The sequence below is a fragment of the Mastigoproctus giganteus genome, chromosome 4 (assembly GCF_048544385.1).
Source record: "Mastigoproctus giganteus isolate SK-2022 chromosome 4, ASM4854438v1, whole genome shotgun sequence".
Taxonomy (NCBI): Eukaryota; Metazoa; Arthropoda; class Arachnida; order Uropygi; family Thelyphonidae; genus Mastigoproctus; species Mastigoproctus giganteus.
The window spans coordinates 59703542-59731463 of NC_143578.1; the positions used below are offsets into that span (position 1 = coordinate 59703542).

The window sequence follows — 27922 nt, forward strand, 5'->3', positions numbered from 1 at the left end:
GGACATGTCAAGAGGATGAACAAGAGGCGTTTGCCAAGAAGAATGTTTGATTTACAATTAAGAGGCAAAAGACCAAGAATGAGATGGCAAGAGATGAGAAAGACCGATGTCATTAAGAGAGGAGGAAACTGGAGGGAAATCAATGACAGAGAGAAGTACACGGACAGGGCATGGTGGCGAAGCTTCATACGGCGACTCGTGGAATAGCAGAACAATGACAGATGATGATGATGGTGCCCTCTACTGCAGCACACACATTTTACAATTTCTGAATAACAACTTTAAGATATCCTCTATCACTTAGAAGTGGTTTCAGATTTGTATCATGTATCCTATTCACTCAGTAATGTTTTAGTTTTGTAAAGGAGTATTGTGGACACCCTGTACATACATTTGATATTCCTGTATATTCAATAAAAATGCTATGTGATACTTGACCTTACTTTCATAACTGCTTTAGTTACAGTGGTGTCCAGTTTTTTGACCAAGGGAAGATGACAATTTTCCTGTGCTGTTACACACCACTTTCTCTTGGCAATGAGAAATGGTGATGGTTCATGTATGCTGATTCCCTCTTGGAAAACTAGTTGAAATTTTCCTAGGCATTTTACATGTGCTAATTTTTTATGAAATTAAATTTTTGTTTGTGGCAGTGCTGTAAGCAGAAAGTTAAAAAGAGAAGTGTATCCTATGTCATTAAAAGAATTCTGTTGGCAAAAACAATGAATATGGACTAGCTAAGTGATCTAATTATCCACAATCAAAATGAAACTGCCAAAATTAAATTCTCTGAAAAAGCCACTTATATTTATTTTTACTAAAAGTTCATTATGTGTTTGCTAAAAGTGTGTTATTTATTAAAAGTTAACTGAAACACACATGTACAATAATAATAATAATAACACTCTGAGTAAGCAACAAGTTACAGTGAATTTCATTTCTCCGAATTATTGCAACTAGTTACACTGACCTCTGTAAAGCAGAAAATTCCCTATAGTGGACACTTTCTCCTGACCCAATGGTGTCTGCTTTAAAGGTTTTCACTGTATTATAATTTTTTATTATTATAACAAAAAACTATTCACAATGAGAATTACTGCACATGCAAATAAACAAAGTATGTTCAACATGAGTTTATTTTATTTTTTAAGCACCATATAAGTGCTTTAAAAATCTAGGTATATATAAAAGTCTCTAAAAATTTCATTGACCCATATTTATTTCAAAGTAATTGTCCCTCCACCCAAAAAAGGTTGTCCACCCCTGATTTAGGAGATAATTGTATATATACTTAAACTCACCATGCTCTATAAATAATCTAACAACAGATGATGTGATGCTGTTAAACTTCATCACTGATATTTGATACTGCTGCTACCCAACCAACTATAACACTAGTTAATCATGAACACTTCCCTTGTTGATATCAAGCCAGTATACGAACATTCAATTTATTAAATGAGCTGGATCATGCTAAATATGTTATTCAAAATGTTTAAATTTTGGTTTGTGCACTAAAACTGAGTTCACATTATATGCAATAAATATAGCACTACTCATTTATGTAACAATATTGTTATTATCAGATAAAACAAAATTTAACAATATAAAAAATTCTTTCATATTTCACTGTAATCCTATAAAGTTTTCATAATTTCATCCATAATTCCATAAATTTTAAAATTTATTTTAATTTACAGTAGATATGTATTACAGCATCATAACTGGAAGATAAATTACATCCAGCATGCATTTTCTAAAGAATTATCATATGTCAGCATAATGGGACATGACACAGCTACAGTCCTAAACTTATTTTTTTTTTCAGAGAAATGCAACAAATTTGTACAACTCTAATGCACCCAATAATCAGTTGTCTAACAGGCTATATTTGCTATGGCAGGTTATTGGACTGTAATATCATGCATTTCATCTCTAAAAGCTTATAGAGATGCCTCCTAAGTGATCATGGGCGTTCCTAGAGTATATGGTCCCAGGTGCCAATTGATATTTGGCCCTTTTTAAAATTTTCTTCATATGTGTATGTAAGTTTCAGGTTTTCAAGTGCCCCTTGATGGTTGGCGCCCGGGTGCAGTGCACCCCTTGCACCAGTGGTGGGATTCAAATAATTTAACAACCGGTTCGTTGCCCTAATGACCATTCTAGGTATAAAAAAAACTATATACCGAAAGGTAGTTTATTATTTCATGCAGTTAATACTTAAATAAGAACAATAAAAAAGGTCCACAAAACTAGATTATGTTATAAGAAAGAGTTTTAAAATATTAATGAAAAAATATTAAATAATACCTGACAAAAAACAATTATTGCTTCTTGATTGGCGTCCTCACTTGCAATTTCGCTTTTATCCGAGCATCAATGGCTTAGTGATTTATCCTTAACCATCTTTTCACTGTAGGAGTAGGATCCCATTCCTTTAGAGGTAGGCTGATTAGACTAATAGTCATTGTGTTTGATATATTAGAAACAGTTAGGCGACTTCTCTTCTCTGAACATATTATGTTCATCTTTAAAAAACCCCTTTCCGCTTCTGCTGAACTTACAGCAATTGTTCTGACAATATTTTTAGCTCTTTGAACACTTTCAGGAATTGCATAATTCTGGGAATTTTTTAAAACATTTTCCACGAAATCTCGATAATCATTAAAATCAATTTGGTAATTAAAAATGTCAATAAATATGAGCAATTGTTCTTCAGCTGCTTTCCATGGAACTAGTACTTCTTCAATATTCCAGTTATCTGGCTCTAAAAAATGAGAAATTGTAATTTATTCCTACCTTGAAATTGGCTACAACTTGCTTTTAAATGTTCACAATCCATTAGTCTTTTTTTCAAATATCCTTACGATGTTTTCTAAAAGTCTCTCCCGAGGAAGCCCGACAAATCGATGATTTTATACAAATTTTATATTTTTGAAGGTTTCTGAAGTAAATTAATTCATCAGCTTTTTTTTCATATGGACCCTTTTCCTTTCCGAGCTTTTGAAATGCTTTAATAGATCTTATCACGAGTTTTTCAGCCTTTAGTATGCCTATGTTTCTTGCTTGCAGTGCATTTGAAAGAAGAGAAATTGTGTTTAAAATATCAATCATCAATGCCAAATCAGTTATAAAATATATATTTTCAAGACGGGCAGCCATACCTAAGTACTTTTTTATTTGAATAAAAATAGTGATGTAGCGCTGGATAAGCACGCCACAGCTAGGGTTGACCTTAAACTACAGTCAGCCCATCTTGGTCCCAAACCTCTACTAATATTTATAATTTAAATTCCAAGTTGTTCGGATATTTTGGAAAGTTCAATTTGGTTCTTATTGGATTGATGAAAAATAGTATATACCTTATCAATAAATATTTTAAAATGATTTACTTGCTTTATTTCCTTTATCGATTCATCTAAAACAAGATGGAGGCAATGATTTAAACAGTGCCATATTATTATGTTTGGAAACTCTTTTGCAATCCTAGTGCTCACTCCAGATTTTCTCTCAAGCATAATACTGGCACCATCGGAGCAAAATCCTATTAAATTTTTTTCTAAGTAGTTCTTAGTAAGCCCAACATCATTTAAACTTTCCATAACTAAAGAACATATTGTCTCTGCATCTTGTTTTTCCAGTTCAACTAGTTCAATGAAAATTGTTGGTGATGTAACTGAATCCTCAACTTTTAAGAAAAGTATAATAACTGGTTTGCAATTATTATACTTTTCGTCAATAATCAAACATATTTTCAGATTATTTTCAATAATTTTATTAAATATTTCTTTTTTAATTTCCTTTGCAATGAAATCAACTACTTTCACAGCAGTTTTACGAGAATGTGTTCCTATTCCCATATCTAATACATTTTTAATTTGCACTTCTATCTCATCTTCTATGTCTGAAAACGGTTTACATCTTTTTGCCAGCCTGTAAACTGTATTAAGTACTCTACAAGTAGCACTTAAATATTTTTCACTCATCGTATCTATTACTTTTGTTATTGACTCCTGCTCACATTGTTTTAAGTTCGCTTTACAAATGTTATGAGCTTTTAATGAAAAATGTTCTTTCATATTTTTTCCTTAGAGAAGCCTAGTGTACCTCTTTATTTTTCCCTGATGCCATTCTTTTCCATTCTTTTGACACGTCAACACTTTTCTCTTTTATAAAGTCATATTTTGCACAATACTTGCAATCTAACTTTTTGTTAAAAATTACCAGTCCGTCATATTTTTCTTTAAAATTGTTATATTGTTGCACTGTCCAGCATTCAGGAAGATTATTTTCAATTTTGGAGTTGTTATTGTTTTTTATTTCAATAATTGGTGTGCTGCTTTCTTCAAGTTGGAGTGGTTGTGCTTGTGACTGTTTTGTACCATCCAAGGCCAATTGTGATTTTTTCTTGTAGAGAGGATCTGTGTTCTCATTTTTAATTTAAAATCAGTGGTGTGAATTTAAACCAAATAGGAGAGTGTAGGCTATTAAGAAGTATTTTTGGAATATTATATTTTAAGGAAGAAAATTCTTTAGGGAAGGGGATGACAGAAGTTTATCAAACTCTAATGAGGAGTTAAATGACCTTGTGATAACTGAAAGGAAAGTGGAGGAGAAATTGTTGAGGATAGACATAAAAAAAGGCAGTGGATGGAATCTATCCAATTATATTAAGGGAAGCAGCAAAGGAGGTAAGCAAACTTTTAATCATAATTCTGAGAGCATCCTTGGATTCAGGGGCACTTCTCCAGTCCCTATGGACTGGACTGGAGAAGTGCGAAATTCATAAAGGTGGATCAAAATGCAACATGAGTAATTACAGACCTGTTAGTTTAACTTCTGTTCCATAGAAAATAAAGGAATCAATAAAGTTAAAGAAGTAATGCAGGCCCATTTGGACAGGCATGCAATTATACTGCAATCACAGCAGGGATTTATCAAGGGGCAGTCTTGTCTAACCAATCTGATAGGTTACTATGATGCAATGACCAAAGAACTGGATGCAAAAAATAATTTTGACATTGTACACTTGGATTTCAGAAAGGCTTTTGATACTCTTGCACATAAAATACTGCTGTACAAACTAGAGCAGTGTGGAATTAAGGCTAAGTTACTACTATGGATAAAGGGATGGCGAAGTGGAAAAAGACAGAGAGTGGTTATCAATGGGCACTGCTTTTCGTGGACTAATATTATAGTGGAGTTGTCGAGGGTTCAGTGCTGGATCCATTGTTGTTTTCAATATTTATCAATGATACTGATGAAGGTATATCAGGTTTAATGTCTAAGTTTGCAGATGATGCAAAGGTTGGCAGGGTGGTTAACAACACTAATGACAATGTGCTACTGCAACAAGATTTAGGAAAATTGGGTCAATGGGCTGAGAAATGGCAGTTGAAGTATAACATTGACAAATGTAAGGTACTGCACATGGGTAGCAGTAGCTCAAGAGTAACTAATCAACTGTGTGGTATTACACTCAGGGTAGTGGAGAATGAAAAAGACCTGGGGGTAATTGTGCAGTCAGACATGAAATTCTCTGAGCAGTGCAGACTTGCTGCCAGGACGGTTCATGGTGTTTTGTCAATGATATACAGAAATTTAGCTAGCAGGGATAAGGAGGTGATTATCCCTTTGTATAAAGTTATGGTTAGGCCACATCTTGAGTACTTGTATACACGCCTGGAAGCCTCACTTTAGGAAGGATGTAGATGTGCTGGAACGGATGTAGAGAAGGGCAACTGGTTGGTGAAGGGAACAAAAAGGTGCTCTTACCTAGAAAGGCTTCAGTTCTGCAAACTGCAGTGTCTTGAGACCAGGCACATGTGGAGAGATCTGATTGAGGTGTTTAAAGCTTTGAATGGATTGAGTAAGTTGAATGTTAACGGTATGCTGCTGGGAGTCATCATGGAACAAGTAAATACCTGGTTTGTGTTAGGGTAACTAAGAGTAAGAATAGGTGTATGTATACTTGCATGTACACCGATGCTAGGAGTATAGTAAATAAATTTGATGAAACTGAAGTGCTAGTCAAGACATCTAAGTGGATATTGTTGGGATATCAGAAACATGGTGCCACATGGATATAAGCAGTGCAGAATTGGAATTTGGGGGGTACAATGTGTACAGAAAGGATAGACAAAACAGGAAGAGAGGAGGGGTTATGCTGTTAGTTAAAAAAAAAAAAAAAAGTAAAGTGCAGCCATTATCAACCCACTGCAGGATGGAAGCCTCCTCAACAATTCATGCTGAGGGAAATGGACCATAATCTGCCACGCTGGTCCAGTGCGGGTTGGCAGATCGACCGTATTCAGTAGTCAGGAGCTTGAACCCCAGTCTACTCAAATAGTGTATGCTACTGCACTCCCGCTCCTGCCCACTCGGCTATGGAGGCCGGTGCTGTTAGTTAAGAAACATAAAATCTAAGGAAGTGCATCCAAATGACATTGGTAGACAACAGAATGTTGAATCAGTGTGGTGTGTGTGATAAGCACTGGGAAAATGAGAGTTGGGTGTGTGTTATAGGCCTAATGAATATGATGAACATAATGAGCAATTGTGCACAGAAATAGAGTGGGCCAGTAAATAAGAATGTCTTATAATGGGGATTTTAACTTTCCAGATATTGATTGGAGCTTATAGGTTAGTCACTCACATGCTAGCCAGACTTTTATGGATTTATTGGATGACTGTTTTCTACAGCAACATGTTTGAGAGGCAACCAGAGGGAGTAATACTCTTGATCTGATTATCAGCAGTAATTCTTCATGCGTTAAGAATCTGCAGATAAAGAAACTACTAGGTGGCAGTGATCACAGTGTACTGATGAGGGATTTATTTAAAGGTGTAACTATCATCAGGGGTAAGGGGAAGGATTTTTGCTTTCGTAAAGGTGACCACAGTGGTCTCAGAGAGTTTTTAAATTCTATACAGTGGGATCAACTGTTGATGTTACCAATGGTGAATTCTAAATGGGAACACTTCAGGGACTTAATCTTGGGGATACTAGGCTTTTCACACCAACTAAGAAATACTGTTCAAGGTTTAGGCCTAAATGGATATCAGATGAATTAATGAGGCTCATGGCAGAGAAGAAAAATGCATGGGATGCATATAAATTAACAGGTGACACAGAAACGTATGGCAGATATAAGCTAGTCTGAATCAAGTCACAAAGGAGGTTAGGCAGGCAAAGGCAGATTACAAGAAATTTTTGGCAAAGGATGCAAGAAAAACAGCAAAGATTTCTTTACTTAGGTAAACTCTAAAAGAGATGAATCAGATTGGTAAACTTAAAACATCGATGGTTTGACTATTGATGATCATGCTCGGGTAGCTGATAAGCCAAATGAGTATTTTGCATATACATTCACACATGAAGAGTTATTCAAGGACGGGAATGCCAGAAGTTTATCAAACTCTAACAGGAAGCTAAGTGATTCTGTAATAACTGGGAGCAAAGTGAAGGAGAAATCGTTGAAGTTAAACATAAGGAAGGCACCTGAGGTGGATAGGATCTATCCAATTATATTAAAGGAGGCAGCAAAGGAAGTAAACAAACTCTTAGCCATAATTATGAAAGCTTCCTTGGACTCAGTGGAGGTCTCCATGGACTGGAGATGTGCAAATGTGTCCCCAAATCACAAAGGTGGATCAAAGGGTGACACAAGTAATTACAGACCTGTTAGTCTAACTTCTGTTCCAGGGAAAATAATGGGTCACTGCTTAAGGAAGCGATGCAGGATCATCTGAACAAGACTGTAGTTATAGTACAGATACAGGATGGGTTTGTTAAGGGGAAGTCTTCTCTGACAAATTTGATTGGATACTATGATGTGGTCAAAAAAAAGGAACTGGAAGCAAAGAATAATTTTGATATCATATACTTGGATTTTAAGAAAGCTTTTAATACTGTGGCACATGGAAGACTACTGTACAAATTGGAGCAGTATGGCATTAAGGGCAAGTTGCTACAAGGGATAAAAGGATGGTTGAGTAGGAGAAGACAGAGACTGATTATTAATGGACACTTCTCTTCATGGACTAATATTATTAGTGGAGTCCCCCAGGGTTCGGTGTTGAGCCATTGTTGTTTTTAGTATTTATCGGTGATATTGATGAACGTATATCAGGGTTAATCTTTAAGTTTGCAGATGATACGAAGGTTGGCAGGGTTGTTAATGACAGTAATGATAGTATGCTACTGCAACAGGATCTGGGAAAGTTGGAAAGATGGGCTGAGAGGTAGCAACTGAAGTTTAACATTGACAAATGCAAAGTACTCCATATGGGTAGCAGTAACTCCAGATTAAAGTATCAACTGGGTGGTATTAAACTCAGGGTAGTGGAGAATGAAAAGGACCTGGGGATAATTGTGCAATCAGATATGAAGTTTTCTGAGTAGTGCAAAAGGCTGCAAGAGTAGCTCACAGTGTCTTGTCAATGATATATATGAATTTTGCTAGCAGGGGGGAGTGATTGTCCTCTTGTATAGGTGTGGTCTGACCATTGTATAGGGCAATTGTCAGACCACACCTTGAGCACAGGTCTGGAGACCTCATTTTTAGGAAAGATGTAGAGCTTCTGGAATGAGTACAGAGAACGGCAACGAGAATTGGTGAGTGGAATAAAAGGGTTGGTGTTACCAAGAAAGGATTAAGTTCTGCAAATTGCAGCTTCTGGAGACTAGGCACCTGCGAGGTGATCTAATTGAGGTGTATAAGGCCTTGAATGGATTGAGCAAGCTCAATGCTAATGGGATTCTTCCTCTTGCTCAGATTACTCACCTGAGGGGGAATAAATTCAAATTGAGGAAAGACAATTGTAGAATAGATACATAAATATCTGCCTTTAGTCAGAGAGTGATTGATAGTTGGAAAAAACTTCCATCTGTTTTAGTGGAAGTCAGCAACTTAAATAAGTTCAAGGCAGAACTAGACAAACATTTGGAGTGAATGGATGGGTGAAATGGGAAGGTTTTTTTTGGCTGATGCTATATAAGCTTGCTTTCATGCCTCATATGCCTCTACTAATGCTAATTCTAATGTATCTTCTACTTGCTGAGACTACACACATGAAGGGGTATAAATTCAAGTTAAGGAAGGATGGTTGCAGAATAGATGTGTGGAAATTTTGTCTTCAGGCAGTGTGTGGTTGATTGTTGGAACAGGCTTCTATCTGTTGTTGTGGAAGTGGATGGGGTAAATAAATTCAAGGGAGAGCTAGACAAATTCTTGGAAGGTACGGATGGGTGAACTGTGTTTTTTTTTTCTGGTTTCAAAGCTTGCTGAAGTAGTAGTAGTAATGGCAAATAAAGCTTTGCATCATTTGCAATTACTACTACTACTACTACTATTTCAAAAGGGATTAAGTTTCCCATCCCATAAGTTTGTTTACTGTCATTATATCATAGCAGTCTGAATTCTTTTTGAACAGCCATAATATAAATAACAGTATGTAAATAATTATAAACAAAAAAGTTCTCAAAATCACTTTCAGTGACTCTACAAGAGCATTTCAGAAGTTTCCTATATGACAGCACAAGTGTGTAAGAGAAAATTTCCATTAGATATAGTGCTAGTGTCAATTGTCCATTTTATATAAATGGCATGGAGGTAGTGTGTGTTCATTCAATCCTTAGCTGTGGATCACGAAAAAATGCAAGCGAACTTTATGTGCATGGATGCTTAGACAGTGATTAAGTGTTGTTTAGGGAAACTCCTCAGAAATGTCGAAAAGGATTAAGGACCAATGGCTCATTGTATGAAACTGATAATAGGGAAATAATGAATTAACTCTGGATAAGGAAATACAAGATGCAGCTAAGATGATTTAAAAGTGAAATGTGCTATTCACCCATTAGGATCTTATGTTTAACCATCCCATGCCACCTAGTGTCATTGTTGATGGTACTTTATGCAGGGATGCTATGCACACTGCATTGGAAGTAGCTTCAATTGTTATATCATTTACCTTTAAGAGAATACAGCACTTCATTACTATTTGGAGAGTCAACAGTTTCTACAGATGCAGGAATGGAAGGTGCTGACATAACCTTCTTATTCCATGGACCTATCTCTATGAAATTACTTTTTTTTTTTGCTTGTTCAGGTGAAAGAATGCTGTAATGAATCTGCAGGTGCTAACTCAACTCAACTCTTAGAGGATCATTACATTGCCTGAGTGTGGTTGTTACATTGTGATTGATAGTCTCAGTGATGGGAGATACCCTTTTAACTGGATAATGTTTATGTTGAGTAAGGGAAAGACAACTTTTCAGGGCAAATTGTTTTTATTATATTATATTGTTGTTTACTAATCACATGCATGAAAAATTCTGGAATGACCCTTTTAAACATTTACACATGCTATGCACTATGGCTATTATTGTGTATAAAATACACAAAGTGTATGTGCAACAGTGCTAATATTGATAAATATTAATTATTTTCAAAAAATATTATAATGAGTATTATATGTGGTGATTACTGTTTTTTTTTTTTTTTTTACAATTTTAAAAACTAAAATTTTTCTGTTAAGTGCTGTCATATTCTTAAGCCAAGAAAAAAAAATATATGCCACTATCTGGAAGCTAGGAAAGCAAATGTTAATTAAGATAAACGATGAAATAATTTTTTTTCCCTGGTGTTCATTTTAATCTTAAACTGCCAGTAAGAAAGAATGGTTATACTGATTTAAAAAAAAAATTAATATTCTAATGTTTTTATAAGTTTCAATATGAACAAAAATAGCTGTGCATCTACTATAGTTGTGATGCACTCACCAGACTAAATTGGTAAATTTTTTGGAAAAAATCTTGCAGTTTTAATGTATGGTTATTAAAAAATAATTAATTCTTATAAATACTCAACACTAGAACTAAGTCACTTATGTTATAATTATATATATAACCCATTTTACCTGACTTTTCTGATTTTATTTTCACTGGATATTACTGAATTTTACCTGTGCTTTTGAGGCATCTTTACTCATCTCTGCCTCCCTTCTGCGAGCCTCTTCTAACATTTGAGCACTTTTTGTTTTCTCTGTCTGCTGGCTTCTTTTTAGGCTATTTAATTTTGCTTCTTTATCTTTTAGAGCACTGAAAATCAGAAAATGATAGATTTATTCAAAACATTACTATCTAAAAATAACACCCAATAGATGTCAGCAAATGGTATCATCTGTTTCTTTACGAAAATTTCAAGTAATTTAAAATAGGTGGAACAAACTAATAGTATCTATTTATCATTTATTGAGGTAAAACAGCCAGAGAAAATTAATTAGCTACATAGTTATACCACAATAATAAAAGTAGTTTATTTTCAGCAACAGATTATAGAACCTTTGTCAATTTCTTATTCCGAAAGAATTAACAGAAGTTTCAAAATGTAATGATGAAACCATAATGTACTGCTGCAAATAAACGAGTTTTGTGCAACTGTGTAGCTAATTAATTTCTCTTGAAGGTTAAAACACAACTAGCTAGATTTTAATAACAGATTGAAAGCACAGTGATTTTACTGCTACTACTATTAATAATAATAATAATAATAATTAATATGACAATAAGCAAATTTCCCATATATTATAGCAAAACATGCATTCAAAAACAGCAATAGATAAAATTATAAGACAAATGCAAGAAATCTAAAGCTTATTTTGGGAAAGGGTGGGATCAAATGGCCACGCTAGTCAAAATGATTTCTCTCTATTTATCAGTGAAAAAGATAGGGAGATGGTGGTTAAGTACCTTTATCATTGGTAAAATAGAGAACTACTTTGTTCCTCTATGTATTTAGCAGTCAATAGAATTTCAATGGCTAAAAGTAATGTTTAATAACTTATGGTCTTAATACTTAAAAGAGAAGAAAGTTGGTATCAACAAGTCACATTAAGATGCCTACTTTGAAACAAATAATGTTAGCAAAAGTTTATTCTGTTATTTATTTAATATATGAAACACTGATATGATAGTCTATTTCAAGACATATCAGCCTCTCAGCAGACAGCAGGCTATCTCAATTAGCAAATCTTTAATGGCATGAATAGCAATGCAGTCCTGTATGGGTTGCCATCCAAAATACAGGAGGAAATGGTCCTCAATTTATTGGTCCTCTCCTATATAAAAAGAAGAAAACATGCAGTTACAGTCTTTTCCATTTAAAATTTATACAACCATAATAAGTGCAGCTGTCTCATGATATTATGTAAACTTCAAATTGAACTTCAAGGGAAGGTGTGCTATAACCACTGTAGTGTGCACACTACTAAAGTCCCATAACACACAGTTTAAGGGAAACTTAAAATTATTTTAGTTACAGAAAATTCAAGTTACAAAAATACATTGAATTCTGTACTGAAAGTACTCCTTCACAAAAGACTGTAAACACTTTCAATAAGACTGGTGCATTATTTATCAGCAGGTCCAATAAAATATGTAACTCTACATAAACAATACCTGTCACTTCCAAAATTACTCAAGTAAGACTTCAAGAAGACAGATCAAAAGCACTAATCTTGAGCAGGCAATTAACTGCCTAGTTAGTAAATCACTCCAGCATTATCAGATACTAAGAGCCACACAAAAAGTGTGTCATATTGTTTACGGATTTCTTTTTTTTACAAACTCTTTTTTACAGATATCTTTTTTCATCTCATGATGAAAAATTATAATAATTATAATTTTTCATCATGAGATGAATTTTTATTCTGCTCAATTGATATTTTCCTTACAATGATATTTGTTGAAATGAAACAATTTTACATAAAGATACACAGTAAATTGACAGGAGACAGGAAATGATTTTGTTTTACTGAATATTTCATTACTTTGGCATTTGTTAGACTGACATTTTACTGTATAAAATATTTTGGAAAAAACCTGATGGTTGGGTGAAATCAAATATTGTAAATATAAGATGACACATTTACCAAAAACTTTGATTTTTAAATAAAAAAATTTAACTAGGAAATGTTTTCTCCTTCAAGTTATAAAACATTTGAGTTATGGAAAAAAAATAACAAGGAAAAGATAGGGATTTTTTCCATAAAATGAATTCACTCCAGGTTATGGAAAATTAGAGTTCATCGTCATCGTCATCATCAGCCATTTTTAATCCACTGCAGGATGAAGACCTCTCAAGCAACTTTCCAGTTCCTTCTGTTTTGTGCAATGGCCATCCATTTACTACCCAAAAACTCATGTATTTCATCTGTCCATCTCTGTTGTTGTTGTTGTCTTCCCGGTTTTTTTCTAGCTCTTCTTGGGTACCATACTGTTATTTTCTTAGTCCATCTGTCATAATATCTTCGAGATGTGTCCTGCCCAAGACCATTTTAGTTCTTTAGTTTTGATAAGAATGCCCTTTACTTGAGTTTGCTGCCTAATCCATATGTTTCTCTTCTTATCTAAAAGTCTGATTCCCAATATAATTCCATTCTTCGCAGTGTAGTTCTCAGCTTCTCTTGCATTCTTTTGTTGAGTGCTCAAGTTTCACTTCCATAAGTCATAGTGGGGAGTATACATTGGCTCATTATTTTACGTTTCAGACAAATTGGGATATTGTTCCTCAGTATATGACTATATTTCCTGAATGCTATCCATCCAAAATTTATTCTTCCCTTGACTTCCAGCCATTTATCATTATTACAGCTAATAACTTGTCCCAGATAAGTATATGACTCCACCTTTTCAATTACTGCTCTTTCAATCATTATGTCCCTTTCTGTGGCATACTTGTTCATCATTACTTTTGTTTTAGCCATATTCATATTTAGTCCAAAATCCTTACTAAATGTGCATAACTGATTAAGATTTTCCTCTAATTCTTTGGGATCGTGGCTTATGGCCACAATGTCATCTGCAAATCGTAAATGGTTTAGGTACTCTCCATTCACATTGACTCCTTTTTGTAACCAGTATAATCTTCTGAAAGCTTCCTCAAGGGCAGCAGTAAACAACTTCGGAGATATTGTGTCTCCTTGTCGAACTCCTTTCTCAATTTTAACTTTACTACTGTCTTTGTCTAATCTAATAAAGGAGGTAGCATTCTCATACATTTTCTTAAATATCATAATATATGGGGTATCTATGCCTTGTCTTTCCAGTGCCTGAAACATTGCCTTATGCTGTATGGAGTCAAATGCCTTTTCATAATCCACAAATGCCAGGCATAATGGTGTTTTATATTCATTTGCTTTCTCCTTTAGCTGTGACATTACGTGAAGGTGATCCATAGTTGAGAATCCTGTCCTAAAGCCAGCTTGCTCTTTCGGTTGATTCTCATCAAATATTCTTTCTAATCTGTTAGTAATGACCCTTGTGAACAACTTGTGGATGTAGGATAACAAGCTAATTGGTCTATAATTTCAAATTTCTGATTTATCTCCTTTCTTATGCAGCAAAACTATGACTGCATTATTCCACTCCTTAGGCATCACACCTTTTCTAATGCATTTTGTTCAGTTCTGCCAGTTTTTGTGTCATATTTCTTCCTCCCAATTTTAACAACTCTACAGTAATTTCATCTTCCCCCGGAGCTTTCTGATTTTTCATTTTCTTCAACGCATGTTCTACCTCATCGTGAAGGATATCAGGTATGTTGTATGTGTTACTAATTTGCGATCCATTTTCCCCACTGCTGGCATCATTCCCTCACTCCTTGTATAATTCTTTATAGTAGTCTTCTGCTATTTGAATTATACCTTCTCTGCTATTTATAAGTACACCATCGTTATTCTTCAGTTTTAGTATCGTTTGACTTTCTCTATTACTACCCATGGCTGCTGATTTAAATCCTTTGTTTTCCCTTAATGCTTGTTCAAGTTTTCTGGTGTTAAATTTTTTTATGTCCTCTTTGAGCCTCTTTCTAATGGCTTTGCATAACTCAGTATACTCAATTTTGTCCTTGTCAGTGTTTTTCTTGCTCTTCATTTGTCGTCTTCAGTTCATCATGACAAGTGTTTCTTGCCTAATTTTTTCTTCTTTGGATTTCCTTTTACCTATGGGTTTCTTGGACTTTATCACTTTCAGAAAGTTTTTTTCCTTTCTTTTCTTACATCTATACCAAGTGTGCATCTTATCATTCTGTAATCAGTTCCAACATTTACCTTGTTCAGGACAGTAACATCATTCACGATATATTTTCTGTTAGTGAGGATGAAGTCGATTTCATTAGTTGTTAATCCATTTGGGCTCTTCCATGTCCACTTTCTGTTCACCCTTTTCTTGAAAAAAGTGTTCATTACTGACATTCCTCAAGATTCTGCAAATTCCACAACTCTTTCACCAATTCCGAAATTTCGTATAGTTCTCCTTTCTGTGCTGTTTTGTCTCTTTCCAACCTTAGCATGGAAATCCCCCATAATGATAGTGTAGTGAGTTTTCTGTTCATCTATAAGACTCTAAATTTCGGTGTACATTTCTTCAACCTCTTCATCATCATGGCTCGACGTTGGTGCATAAATCATTATAATCTTTAGCTTATACCTCTTAGAAATCCTGAGTAGTAGTCTTGAAACCCTTGGTGATGTACTTTTGAATTCCAAAATGTTGTTTTTTATATCTTTATGGACTAGAAAGCCAACTCTGCCTTCGCTCCTTTCACTGTTTCCATTGGTGCAGCAGATTTCCACTTAATAAACTTATAAGTGATTCATTCTTTCTTCTTGTTTCAGCCAAACCGATGATATTCCAATTCACATTTTCTAATTCCTTTTCCAGCTCTAATATCCTGTATTCACTGATGAGTAATCTTACGTTGTAACAGGCCAAGTTCAGTTTCCGTGCATGGCAGCCTGGTCGTACCCAGAGATTCTTAGCACCCTCTGCTTCCGCTCTGATCCTCTTGCTGCCATAAGAGGGGGAGTGAAAGCCACTGGGGACTGAGGGCCATTTTTTTTTCGTCTTACTATCATGTGCTGGAGGAAGCGCCTCTGTAGCCAGGTGGGAAGGAGCAGCAGTGCGTAGCACACGCTTCTTGATTAGACTGGGGTTCGAGCCCGTCACCACCAAATACAGAGGATGCGGAAAGATAAAGGAATGACCACCGCATATTCCAGGAGCAATATGGCCTTAGTTGCTAATGCTCCTAAAAAAAAAAAAAAAAAAAATGTGCTGGAGGATTTGGTCTTTTCACACTGACCAGGCGTCTTGAAGAGAACCACTTTACACATTCGTTGCCACCTAAGTGACATAACAGGGCTAACCATCAAGAAGGTGTGCATGAGTGGATTTTAGGGAGGCAGGCCAACCGGACTTCTCCTAAATCTTCTGAAATAGAAAGATATTGGATCCATCAGTGTTTTAGACTGAATGTCCGATAACATACAGAATACCTGTTTCCCTCTAAGCCCCCTCTAAATTCGAGTTATGCACATTCAACTTACAACAGTTCCACTGCATATGTGCCAAGAAAGATTAAAGGTCAAGTATATTCCAAATAGGAAGGAGTGATCTTGTTTAGAAATATGAGTATTACTAAGATAAGAACAAGCAAGTAAAAACAATAGTTTTTTTTGCAAGAAAGAAGACAGGAACTGATTTTAGAAAGGCTAAAGTTAAGTAGATTAACCATTTCTTATTAAAGAATAGTCTGGAGAAATTATCATTTAATCTATAAATATATCAGTTCCAAAAATCACATAATTAGTTATATGGCACTCTGAGAAATTCTCATTCTTTGAGATTTCTGCATCTATTTATGTATCTATTTATCTATATATAGTGCATATAGTGCATCTATTTATGAATATTTTTCAATTTTTTAACCATTTGATCATCTAAGCTAGACTGACTCTAAAAATAAAATATCTCGTAATATAGCACATAAAGGGCATCATAATATGTAGGCATAGAATAATGAGATAAAAACAGGTGTCTATATAAGTTTGGATAGCATTCAATTACATGCAAACTGCATACAAATTTTTGGACATATAATGCAATTGCATATTAACCAGAGTTGTCTACCATTAATACTTATTTTGGAGACTATGCTGCAATGCATCATTAACTTTTTAAGCCTATACTATTCTCAGTTTTTTAATTTTTTGTGTGTTGAATGAAAGACATCATGCAGACTGTTGAACTTTCTTAAATTATACAAAAAACATCATGTGAAATTAATAAACTTCATTAATCTCTATAATACAGAAGCAAATTTTAATTCATTTGTCATTGTATCTCACTCAGAGTTGCCCACTATTTCCTCATCAGACTCGATAAGAGAATCCTGAAGTTGGTTCAGAAACACAGCAAACAGCAAATTAATTTATAGATCTCTTGAATTATAGAGCTCAAGAAACTAATTATTTTGTGTATATTTTCGTATAATTTCATTTTTTATTCTTTTTTATTTTTTACCCCATGTATGGATTATTTCCAGTTCTAGCTAGGTATATTCAGTGTCAAATTTTTTAATACAGGTTTATTTATTTCACTTTTTTTTTCACAATGGTTCAGCTAGAGGAGTTGCATTTTTTTTCTGATAATCTATCACAGTTTCCATTAAAAATGGCACTAATCATGATCTGGAAGTATTTAAATATTTGTTCAAGTCTCTCTCTCTTCCTCTCTCTCTCTCTCTCTCTCTCTCTCTATTTCTTCATTTCTTGATTTGATAAGCATCTTTTGATTAATGTGTTCATAACACAGGACCACAGCCACTCATCCAAGCCCTGTCGCAGGGTTTAGAGTTATGGCTGGGATGAGTGGCTATGGTACCGTTTTTCATTCAGCAAGGTCTTTGGGGATGCCTGATATGACCACGGGCTCTAGCAGACAAATTCCTTGTTTTATATAATTTCTACTCTATTTTATTTGATTTTTTAGCTTCTTATTTTACAAATTTTGCTTCCTTCAATAGCACTAGATGCAGAAGAGACAAAGCAATGTCAGCAGGCATTCTCTACTTTCATAAGAATGCCTTATGAAAATGCCTTTCTTGCCTTCCCAAATATCCATTCTAATTTCAACATGGTATAGTTCAATATTGTACAATTTATTGACTTTTTTTTGCTGATAAACAATTCTATATGCATAATAAAAATAACACATTCACAATAACAACAGATATTTCTATTTTTTTTTGCAACATAACCTATGTATGATATTTTTTAAAAGTGTCAACTGTCCATCCCTCATGACAAAACCTTTGCAAAAACAACTTTTTCTGAATATTTTCTCAAACTATTAACCTTCTGTGACAAGAGAGCAGTATATTAAGATTTGTATAAATTTCATATATAAGTGGCCAAATGATATAAATATAGCAGCCACTAAATATATAAATACTCCTCTAAGATAGTCTTTAAAAGTGTCCAAAATATTTCTGACAGCTTCTTGCATGATTGGGCTCAAATTAAAGTAAAATTATAGATTCTCTAAAATCTGGTGAAAGACATAAACAGCATTGTGACTTTTGATAACTACTGCCTCCATTGGCAAACAGATTTTTTTCTATCATCAATAACAAGACAATCTGAGCAGGCTAGAAATTTTATTTTTGTTCATGAAAACCACAGGAATTGATGGACCTACAGACCCTTGCTTATAGGTTAAAAAGCTGGCAGATGTTCGTAGAGTTGTGATTGTTTGAACAGTGAAGGGGTTTAGCAGGTTGTCACTAGCAAAACTATGGGCAGTGAATAGAAGATTATTGATAAACAGAAGATAAAGATTAGATGAAAGCAAAAAATCTCATGGAACTTTAACATTAGTTGAAAAATCTGAAGATAAAGAACCAACATGAGTGATGGTTCTTTATCTTCCATCAGAGCCATCAGCAGTGTGTGTGCTCAAAGAGAAAACTTTGCTTAAGTCTTTATGTTAAACAGATTAAATGCATTTTTGAAAAGTCAAAAGAAACTTTTACTTTCTCCAAATTTTCATGAAATTTATTCATAAGTGGAAGACATAAATTGGAGAATCCACAAAGACTAAAGAGTGGTGGAATCTATAAGGATGATTATTAATGGATCTTTCCATTTCTGGTAAGAAGGGCTGAAGTTAAGGGCAATAGGACAATATGTGGATAGCAGGTTTGTTTTTTTTAAATCATAATTAGACTTATGATAAAATAATATATTTTATCAGTGCATTAACATTATATATTTTAAATCAATTAAAAAATCTTTTCAGTAAATGAATAAGGTTATGACGTTATTCTCTTTGTCTCTCTATTAAAATTAATGAGAAAGTAACGCATTATTATTAATCTGATAACTTACTCTTGAAGGTCTTTTATCTGCTTATTAAGTGTAAACTTTTCTCCCTCAATATTAGACATAATTTGTAATAGCCTTTCTAATTCTTCTTGTGAGCGACCTGCATCATCTCGAGCTTTCTTTGCTTCCTGTTCCTTTTCAGAATGGGCTTTTTCTAGTTGTGAGCATTTGTGTTGAAGGTCTGCAATTTGTTTTTCTGCTACTTCATTTTGCCCTGATGCAGCTTGCAGCTTTAAAAGAGTATAAAATTTTTTTCTGAATACATTAAGAATCTTTACTTAAATTACAGCACGCATGGACACAGAATTAAATTATATAAATTAATAAAGAATAGGAATATTGAAAGCCTATGCTGACTGCTGGTCTAAATTATAATAAAGATGAGCAAAATTCTGCCTTTTAATCAGTTATTTGCATCTAAAACAAAATATAGAAATAACATAATTTGGCTATTACCAAGAACGCTTTAAATTTCAAAAATGAGTGACTCAGCTACTTATCTCTCCAAAAAGGGGAGGGAGCATTAACTAATATGGGATCATCTCATCATACCAACAAGTTTTGGCTGTTGGGAACCTCATCACCAGACTGTCATGAGCAAATATCAAAGTATTTCTTTGGTCGAAATATTTTCCTTGCAATAACCAGGAAAGTATTTCTACAATTTCTGCCATTCTATATTCTTCTTTTGATGAAATGTAGACAGCTGGTTTGAAGGAAAAAGTTAACCTTTAATATAATAATATAATAATAATACATTTCATTGCCAATCACTTGAATAAAAATGATCAGCCAATTATGTGTCTCTATTAAAATTTCAATATATGTATGAAGTTTTTTATCGGAAAAAATTGTGATGAATTTAATAAAATTATTTTTTGTTAAAACTGCTGACACCACAGTTTTATTTTTACTGAAGCAAGTTTATGTCAAATCACGTCACTAAAAAAAAAAATTAATACTCAGCTGTAATATTGATCACAGTGTAAAATTATATGAAAAAGAGAGAGAGAGAGTGAAAACAAATAAAATACTGTAAAACAATTGCTGGTTTTGGAATTGACATTACAAAAGAACACAATACTCAATGTAAAATAATAATATGTTACAATAACAATAATTCTAATAACAATAAGTAAAAGTTTATGTTTAACTGTTTCTTATATGTACTTCATGCACTGAATCCAACACTGTCACTAGTTTTAATATAGCACTAATGCTTTGGTGGCAATTAAAGATTTTATGCTTTTGTGGCATTTACATGTATTCCATAAGTGTGTACCGATACTGTGATATATAAGAACCTGTAAAGTTATCTCCAGATTCACTCTGCTATGTTTGTGGATATTACATATGTTTGAAGCAGGTGAAGTAAAACATTATTGGTGGCACCAAGTTTTGCAGTACACACGCACACTAGAAGATAACACCTTCAAGCATATACAGTCTATATTTCCAAAATTGTCCAATGCAAAAGTTGAAAGGTGGCATATTTATTGGCCCATAAATTAAGTATATTATTAGTTTTTATTATTATAACAACTAATGATGTTGACTTCACAAGAACTAGAAAACAAATGGATTTTTTGGAACAAATCTGTGTAATGTTAATGAAAAGCATGGGGAGAGATTCCATCAGGCCATACAGTAAATGGAGAAGTATCAAAGAAGGTGGGTTGATGCTATGATGGGCAACTATATCTGGTTCTATAACTATATCTTGGTTTGAGATTATCACACTGAACATTTCAGAAAACATTAAATGTACATTTTTAAAGAAATTTTTTTTTGTTAACCCAAGGAGGGTTTATACTTTTTAATTTTAATTTTCAGTTTGTTATTTATTGGTAGCAAAGATTAATAGTCTATTCTTTACAAAAGTTAAATATTGTTAACAAATCTGATATAGTAATATTGCATATTTACTTTTCTTTTATTTAGTATTAGAAGTAGAAAATGACGCAAGGAAGCAAGCTTATACAACATCAGCCAAAAAAAAAAACACCCTCTAATAATGTCTAACAGTACCTTAATTTATCTAAACTGCCCACTTTCACAAAACGGATGAATTTGTTCCAATGACTAATTACTCTCTTGCTAAAAAAAAATTTTCACACACCTATCTTGCAACCATTCTTTTTTCAATTTAAATTTTCTGTACCCTTATGTGTGACATCTGAGAAAGAATAAGGATGCCATCAGCTCTTATTTTACTCAATCCATTTAAAGCCTTAAAACATCAATCAGGTCTCTTCACAGGTGCTTGGTTTTCTTCAGACACTGCAATTTACAAAGTTCAGGTCTTTCCTGGTAAGAGTATCCTATTATGCCTCTAACACTTGGAATGGGCATTCTTCTTTGCACTTGTTCTAACAGATCCACACCTTCTAAAATGAGGCTTCCACACCTGTATGCAGTACTCAAGATGTGGCCTTATCCTTTGTCCCAGTTGGAAAAATTCATGTTTATCATTGACAAAAAAAGAAGTTTTTAGGGTTGAGGATATCAGAAAAAGAAAAAACTTCATGAACTATTCTAGCAGCCTGCTAAGCTGCTCTGATAACTTCATATTGGACTGTATAATTATCTAATATCTTTTTTTTCATTTTCTGCTACTTGGGGTGTCATACCATCCAACTGGTATGTTATTCTAGGATTACTGTTACCAATATGCAATAGTTGTAATTATCAATGCTAAACCTCACTTTGGTCAACTGCCACATCTCAGTCATTTGTCTGAATTTTTTAGGCTTTGAATAATGTCATTAAGCACCCTGCCAATATTTGTGTCATCTACAAACTTAAACATTAAGCTAGGTATGCCTTCATTAATATCATCAATAAATATTATTCAAAAACAGCAAGGGACGAGCAGTGAATCCGAGGGAGGGTCTCTACTAATCATATTAATCCAGGAAAAGCAGTGCACATTAATAATCTCTCTCTCTCTCTCTCTCTCTCTCTCTCTCTCTCTCTCTCTCATTCTTGTGTAACTCTAACTATCCCTTTTTCCACAGCAATAATTTGCTCTTAATACCCCACTGCTTTCATTTGTGCAACAGTCATTCATGTGGTACAAGGTCAAAAGCTTTACTGAAATCAAAGTACATGATGCCAAAATTATTTTGCATCCAGTTCCTATGTTACTGCATCAAGTAACTAACAAGATATGTTCCTGAATTACTTCTTTAACTGCTGATTCCATTATTTTCCTTGGAACAAAAGCCACACTTACAGATCTGTAATTACTTATTCAGCCCTTTGATCCCTCTTTTGAATAAGAGAGCCATTTGGACATTTCCAACCTGCTGGGCCTCCTGTGAATCCAAGAATGTGCTCATAATTATAGTCAAAGCTTTTAGGAGTACCTCTTTTGTGCTACTTCTTTTAATATAACTGGTTAGATTGTCATCTCCAAGTGACTTAATTACTTTTAGTTTCAACAATTTCTCTACTGCTTTCCTCTCAGTTATCACAAAATCATTTAGCTTCCAGTCAGAATTAAGTATATTTGAGGTACCCTCACCCCTAAAACCTTCTTTACATTTGAATACAAATGTAAAATATTTATTCAGAGTGTCAACATTATCAATCATTAATAGGTTTGCCATTCATATCTAGTGAATGTGGTTCATCCCATTAGAGATTAGTTTATACTTATAGTAGGCTTCTACATGGAAGACTGCTGCACAAGTTGGAGCAGTGTGGCATTAGAGGCAAATTGCTGCTATGGATAAATGGGTGGTTGAGGGAGAGAAGACAGAGAGTGGTAATCAATGGACACTGCTCATCGTGGACTAATGTTACTAGTGGAGTCCCTCAGGGTTCAGTGTTGGGTCCATTATTGTTTTCTGTATTTATAAATGATATTGATGATGGTATATCAAGATTAATGTCCAAGTTTGCAGACAATACAAAGGTTGGCAGGGTTGTTAAGGACACTACTGACGCTATGCTGCTGCAAGAGGATCTGGAAAGGTTGAGTAGATGGGCTGAGAGGTGGCAAATGAAGTTTAACATTGACAAATGTAAAGTACTACATATGGGAAACAACAACCCCAGAGCAACGTATCAACTCTGTGGTACTACACTCAGAGTGGCAGAGAATGAAAAGGACCTGGGGATAATTGTGCAGGCAGATATGAAGTTCTCTGAGCAGTGCAGACGGGCTGCAAGAGTAGCTCATGGTGTCTTGTCAATGATATACAAGAATTTTTCTAGCAGGGATAAGGAGGTGATTATTCCCTTGTATAAGGCAAGGGTCAGGCCACACCTTGAGTACTGTATACAGGTCTGGAGGCCTCATTTCAAGAAGGATGTAGAGCTGCTGGAATGAGTACAGAGAAGGGCAACAAGATTAGTGAATGGAAAAAAGGGTTGCTCTTACGAAGAAAGGCTTAAGTTTTGCAAATTACAGTGTCTGGAAACTAGGCGCTGGCGAGGTGATCTGATAGAGGTGTATAAAGCCTTGAATGGTTTGAGCATGCTCAATGCTGATGGGATTCTTCCTCTTGCTCAGAATAATCACCTGAGAGGGTTGTTTGTTTTTTTTAGGAGCATTAGCAACTAAGGCCATATTGCTCCGGGATATGCGGCAGTCATTCCCTGACCTTTCTGCATCCTCCGTATTTGGTGGTGACGAGCTCAAACCCCGGTCTAATCAAGAAGCGTGTGCTACGCACTGCTGCTCCTTCCCACCTGGCTATGGAGGTGCCTCAGAATAATCACCTGAGAGGGCATAAATTCAGATTGAGGAAAGACAGATGTAGGATAGATGTGCAGAAATTTGCCTTTAGCCGGCGGGTAGTTGGTTGGTGGAACAGACTTCCATCCCTTGTTGTGGAAGTTGATAGCCTAAATAAATTTAAGGTTCAGCTGGACAGGTATTTCGAACGAACGGAGGGGTGAAGTGGAAGTGTTTTTTTTTTGGCTGATGCTGTATAAGTTTGCTTTCTTGCATCATATGCCTCTACTAATGCTAATATCTACTGATAATTTTTTTTTTTAAATTTAAAAAATACTTAAAACCATTGTAGTCACCTTTGTGAAATCAAAATTCTTTTAGTTTCTTTAACTGATGATTCTTAATGCATGAAGAGTCACTGCTGACAATCAGATCAAGAGTATTGCTTTCTCTTGTTGCTTCTCTATCAAGTTAGTTTAAAAAAATGGTCATCTAATAAATCCAGAAATTTTCTGCTACTATATGAGTGACCAACCCAAGTTCCAGTCAATATCTGGAAAGTTAAAATTCCCCATTATAATACAGTCTGATTTACTGGCCCACTCTGTCTGTAGCTGTTCATTATATTCATCATGGTCACTTGGCCTATAACAAACTCAATTACAAAAAACAGTTGGCAAACCATAAGATGGAAGCTTATTTAGAAGACCTTTATGCTGAATATGATCAAAAGCCTTTGAAATGTCAAGAACAACTGCTGCTTGAGTTTCACCAAACTTTTCCATTGAATTTGTACACAGATGGGTAACATAAGCCAATATATCACCAGTGGACCGACACTGACAGAATCCATATTGGTGATCACTGATCAGATGGAAAGTTTCTTTCTAGATAGTTTAGGAGTTGGCAGTTAATGGATTTCTCCATTACTTTAGAAAGAGTAGAAGTAAGTGCAATGGGATGATAATTGGATGGGAAGCATTTGTAGCTTTTTATAGGAACTGGCTGGATATGAGCAAATTTCCAAGCAGAAGGAAAAACACCAGTGGAATAAGAAAGCGTAAAAAGGCAAGAGAGAGAACAGGAGTAGGTTCAGGAGCACAGGTTTTGAGAAAAAGTGGAGAAATACCATCAGAAACTGAGACTTTCTGAGCATCAAGACCATTCAAAACTCTTCTGACATCCTTTTGAAAGAAGGCTACAGGAGGTAATGGTATGGTAGGAGATGGTTTACCAAGATCATTGATACAAGAGTTAGAAGAAAAGTAGGATACCAGCAGGTCAGCTTTATCTTCAGTTGAGCTAGCTCTAGAACCATTGGGTTTTAACAGAGGTGGGAGTAAAGGTGAGCAAAAGTGGCAGTCAATAGCTCTGACAAGAAATCAGAATGCTTGACTACCATTCATACCACTCTTAAATCAATCAAGCCTAGAAAATATAAAATTATTGCAGAAGAGTATACAACTAACGTAATACTGAAGAGCAAAACAGCTACATTGGCACACACAATTACTCAATAGTAGAGTGGTGCAGCAGGTATCAGAATCAACAAACCAAACTTAACCATGAATAGAAGTCAGCTGTTGCTGTAGATTTGTTCATTCCATTCAGTGTTATGAAAATAAAAATTACCGTAAAGTACTAACTGGTGGTGAAAGTTTGTCCATATACACTCTGTTCATCCTATTTTATTATTTGCCAACTTTTTAATTTTTTTTAGATCAGTAATTTCCCGACACCCAGTTTGAAAAGCACTGATATAAATCCTTTCTGAATATAATTTAAACTAGAGAAATAATGTAATTTTTCTCCTAAATGTTTTGTAATATGTGTATTTCTTCTTTAATTTTAATTGCCATTTATGCCATTTAACATGTGTTGTGTTATCATGTTTTGGTTAGTCTTCAGTTACCCATGGATCTTTGTGATAATGAGTGACAGGTAGGTCTAGCTCCTCCCACTTCTTCACAGTGCTTGGCTGTTAATCACCATGATTTTGGGTTAGAGTGAATGCCATTTTGCTATCTATACCTGTGCTAAATTTCATTTCGTGATTTAAAACCAGCGGCAAAGGGGGAAATTTTTTCCAGTTATCCCCTTTTGACACTGCAAGGGGGAAATTGCAGGAAGAAATTTCCCCCTTTGCCACTAGTTTAAAATTGGGAAATGAATTCCATCCCAGGACTTCCAATCACTCTGAAGTAGTGGATGGAGCTAGACCTGCCCATCACTCTGTTGCAAAGATCCATGGGTAAGAACCTTGTACTTAAGGATAACCCATGTTTTTATTCTTCAAAATTAAGGAAAAGCATGACCACAGTGTTGTAACTTGACCTGCCTTTGATTTCTTTTTTTATAGATTATAAAAAACATTTAGTTGTAAATATATATATGTTTGTTGCAGAACAAACTGTGCATTAGGAAATGCATAGCACTTCTTGAAATCCTTTTGAAATTACATTGGAAAATATGTAATTTCAAACTGATACCTTTTAAAATTACAGGTTTTGCTTAAAAAAATTGTAAAAGATATGGGTCATTCCTCACTATCACAATAAGGAGAAAATTAGAGATACCATTCTCTGTGATTGTTTGACTCTAAAGAAGATTATTATTATAATGGAGACAATTATAATATTTTCTTATTTTAAGTGAAAGTGGGCTTTCACTGTATACAAATAAGTAAATATGAAATTAATCACATATTTGGAGTTTAAAATGATTAAAGTGAGCAGGATGCTATCTGATTTCTATTCAGCAGACCAGAAAACCATCTTACTACCTTTTTATGGGCTTTAAGTAACCCCAGAGCTTATTTGTGAAATCTACAAACCATCCTGCCACATATTTCAAGGCTGAAAGCCCTGTATACTTCAAGCACCGTATATACAAAATTATTTCTCAAAAGAAAAGTAAATTCTATTCAGAAATGACATTATTTTATTTTTTACCTGCTGCAACTGAGTTTCTAAATGATGCATCTTTTCATTCCTTCTTTTAAGTTTCTTTTCTAGTTCTTCCATGCTTTTTTGCTTCTCATCAAGCTGCTTCTGGAGTGTAGCCAGCTCTGCCTGCAATTTTTGCTGACTTTCACTAACACTCTGCCTCCTCTGACTACGTAAACTCTGTAGATCTGCCTGCAGTTATTACAATTAGATATTTTAATGATTTATAAGCATCATGTATAATTTTATCATTCAAATCTACCTGTACTACAAATGATATATTTCTGCTGTTTATCAACATATAATTTATAATTGACTGTTTAAAAAAAAAAAAAAAAAAAACAATACAGAATAATAATATTCTATCTAGGAGATCTTTCTTTTAATATAAAAACTTCAGAGGAAAATTTTTAAAGCTATGGTAATTCTACTGAAAAGATGCTATTTTGTAAATTACCCTTCCCTTTAAAAAAAAAAAAGGAAGGAATAATTTGTGATATAAGATCTCACCACACAGATACATACATACAAACTTTTATGTATGTATGTATGTATGTTGTGAAATGTGAACATGTATAAAACTTATTTCTCAATAGTTCTAGGCTTGACAGCATAAAAAAAAAAAAAAAATTGTGTAATATATATATTATATTAAACAAATTTGCTATTTGTTTCCTTCAATTCAGTCTCATTTCTGTATGAATACTTCATTCCAGTACTGCTGAACATTGATTTGTTTTTCTATTCAATGGGCATTGCTATTCTCCTGTAAAATAATATTACTTTATTTTACTGGAGAACCACTTTTCTAATGACCATAACTGACGGCAAACACTCACTCATACACAGAGATGCCAAAATACATAGTTATACAAGGCTGATCAAAAAGTATGAATTGCAAGCCGAAAGTTTCCAGACTAAGGCATAAAATTAATTCAGATTTATGTTCATTACATGTTGGCACTGTCCCCTTCACAGTAGTTCCTCTCCAGAGTTTATACATCAATTCTAGCACTTCTCCCACTGTTTGAAGCATCTCTGGAACTCCTGTTTTGTGATGTTGTCT

At 34.4% G+C, this 27922-nt stretch overlaps 1 protein-coding gene across 1 annotated transcript in view; it reads right to left on the reverse strand.

Moving 5' to 3' along the window:
• The window catches only part of LOC150086760 (uncharacterized), a 429070-nt gene that overhangs the window by 122258 nt on the left and 278890 nt on the right, over positions 1–27922 (reverse strand). The window contains exons 9-11 of the mRNA XM_090372247.1: positions 26863–27048; positions 19231–19457; positions 10966–11101 (exon numbers count right to left, since the gene is read on the reverse strand). Of these exons, the coding sequence (XP_090228373.1) occupies positions 10966–11101; positions 19231–19457; positions 26863–27048 (549 nt within the window). The remainder of the gene's footprint in view (positions 1–10965; positions 11102–19230; positions 19458–26862; positions 27049–27922) is intronic.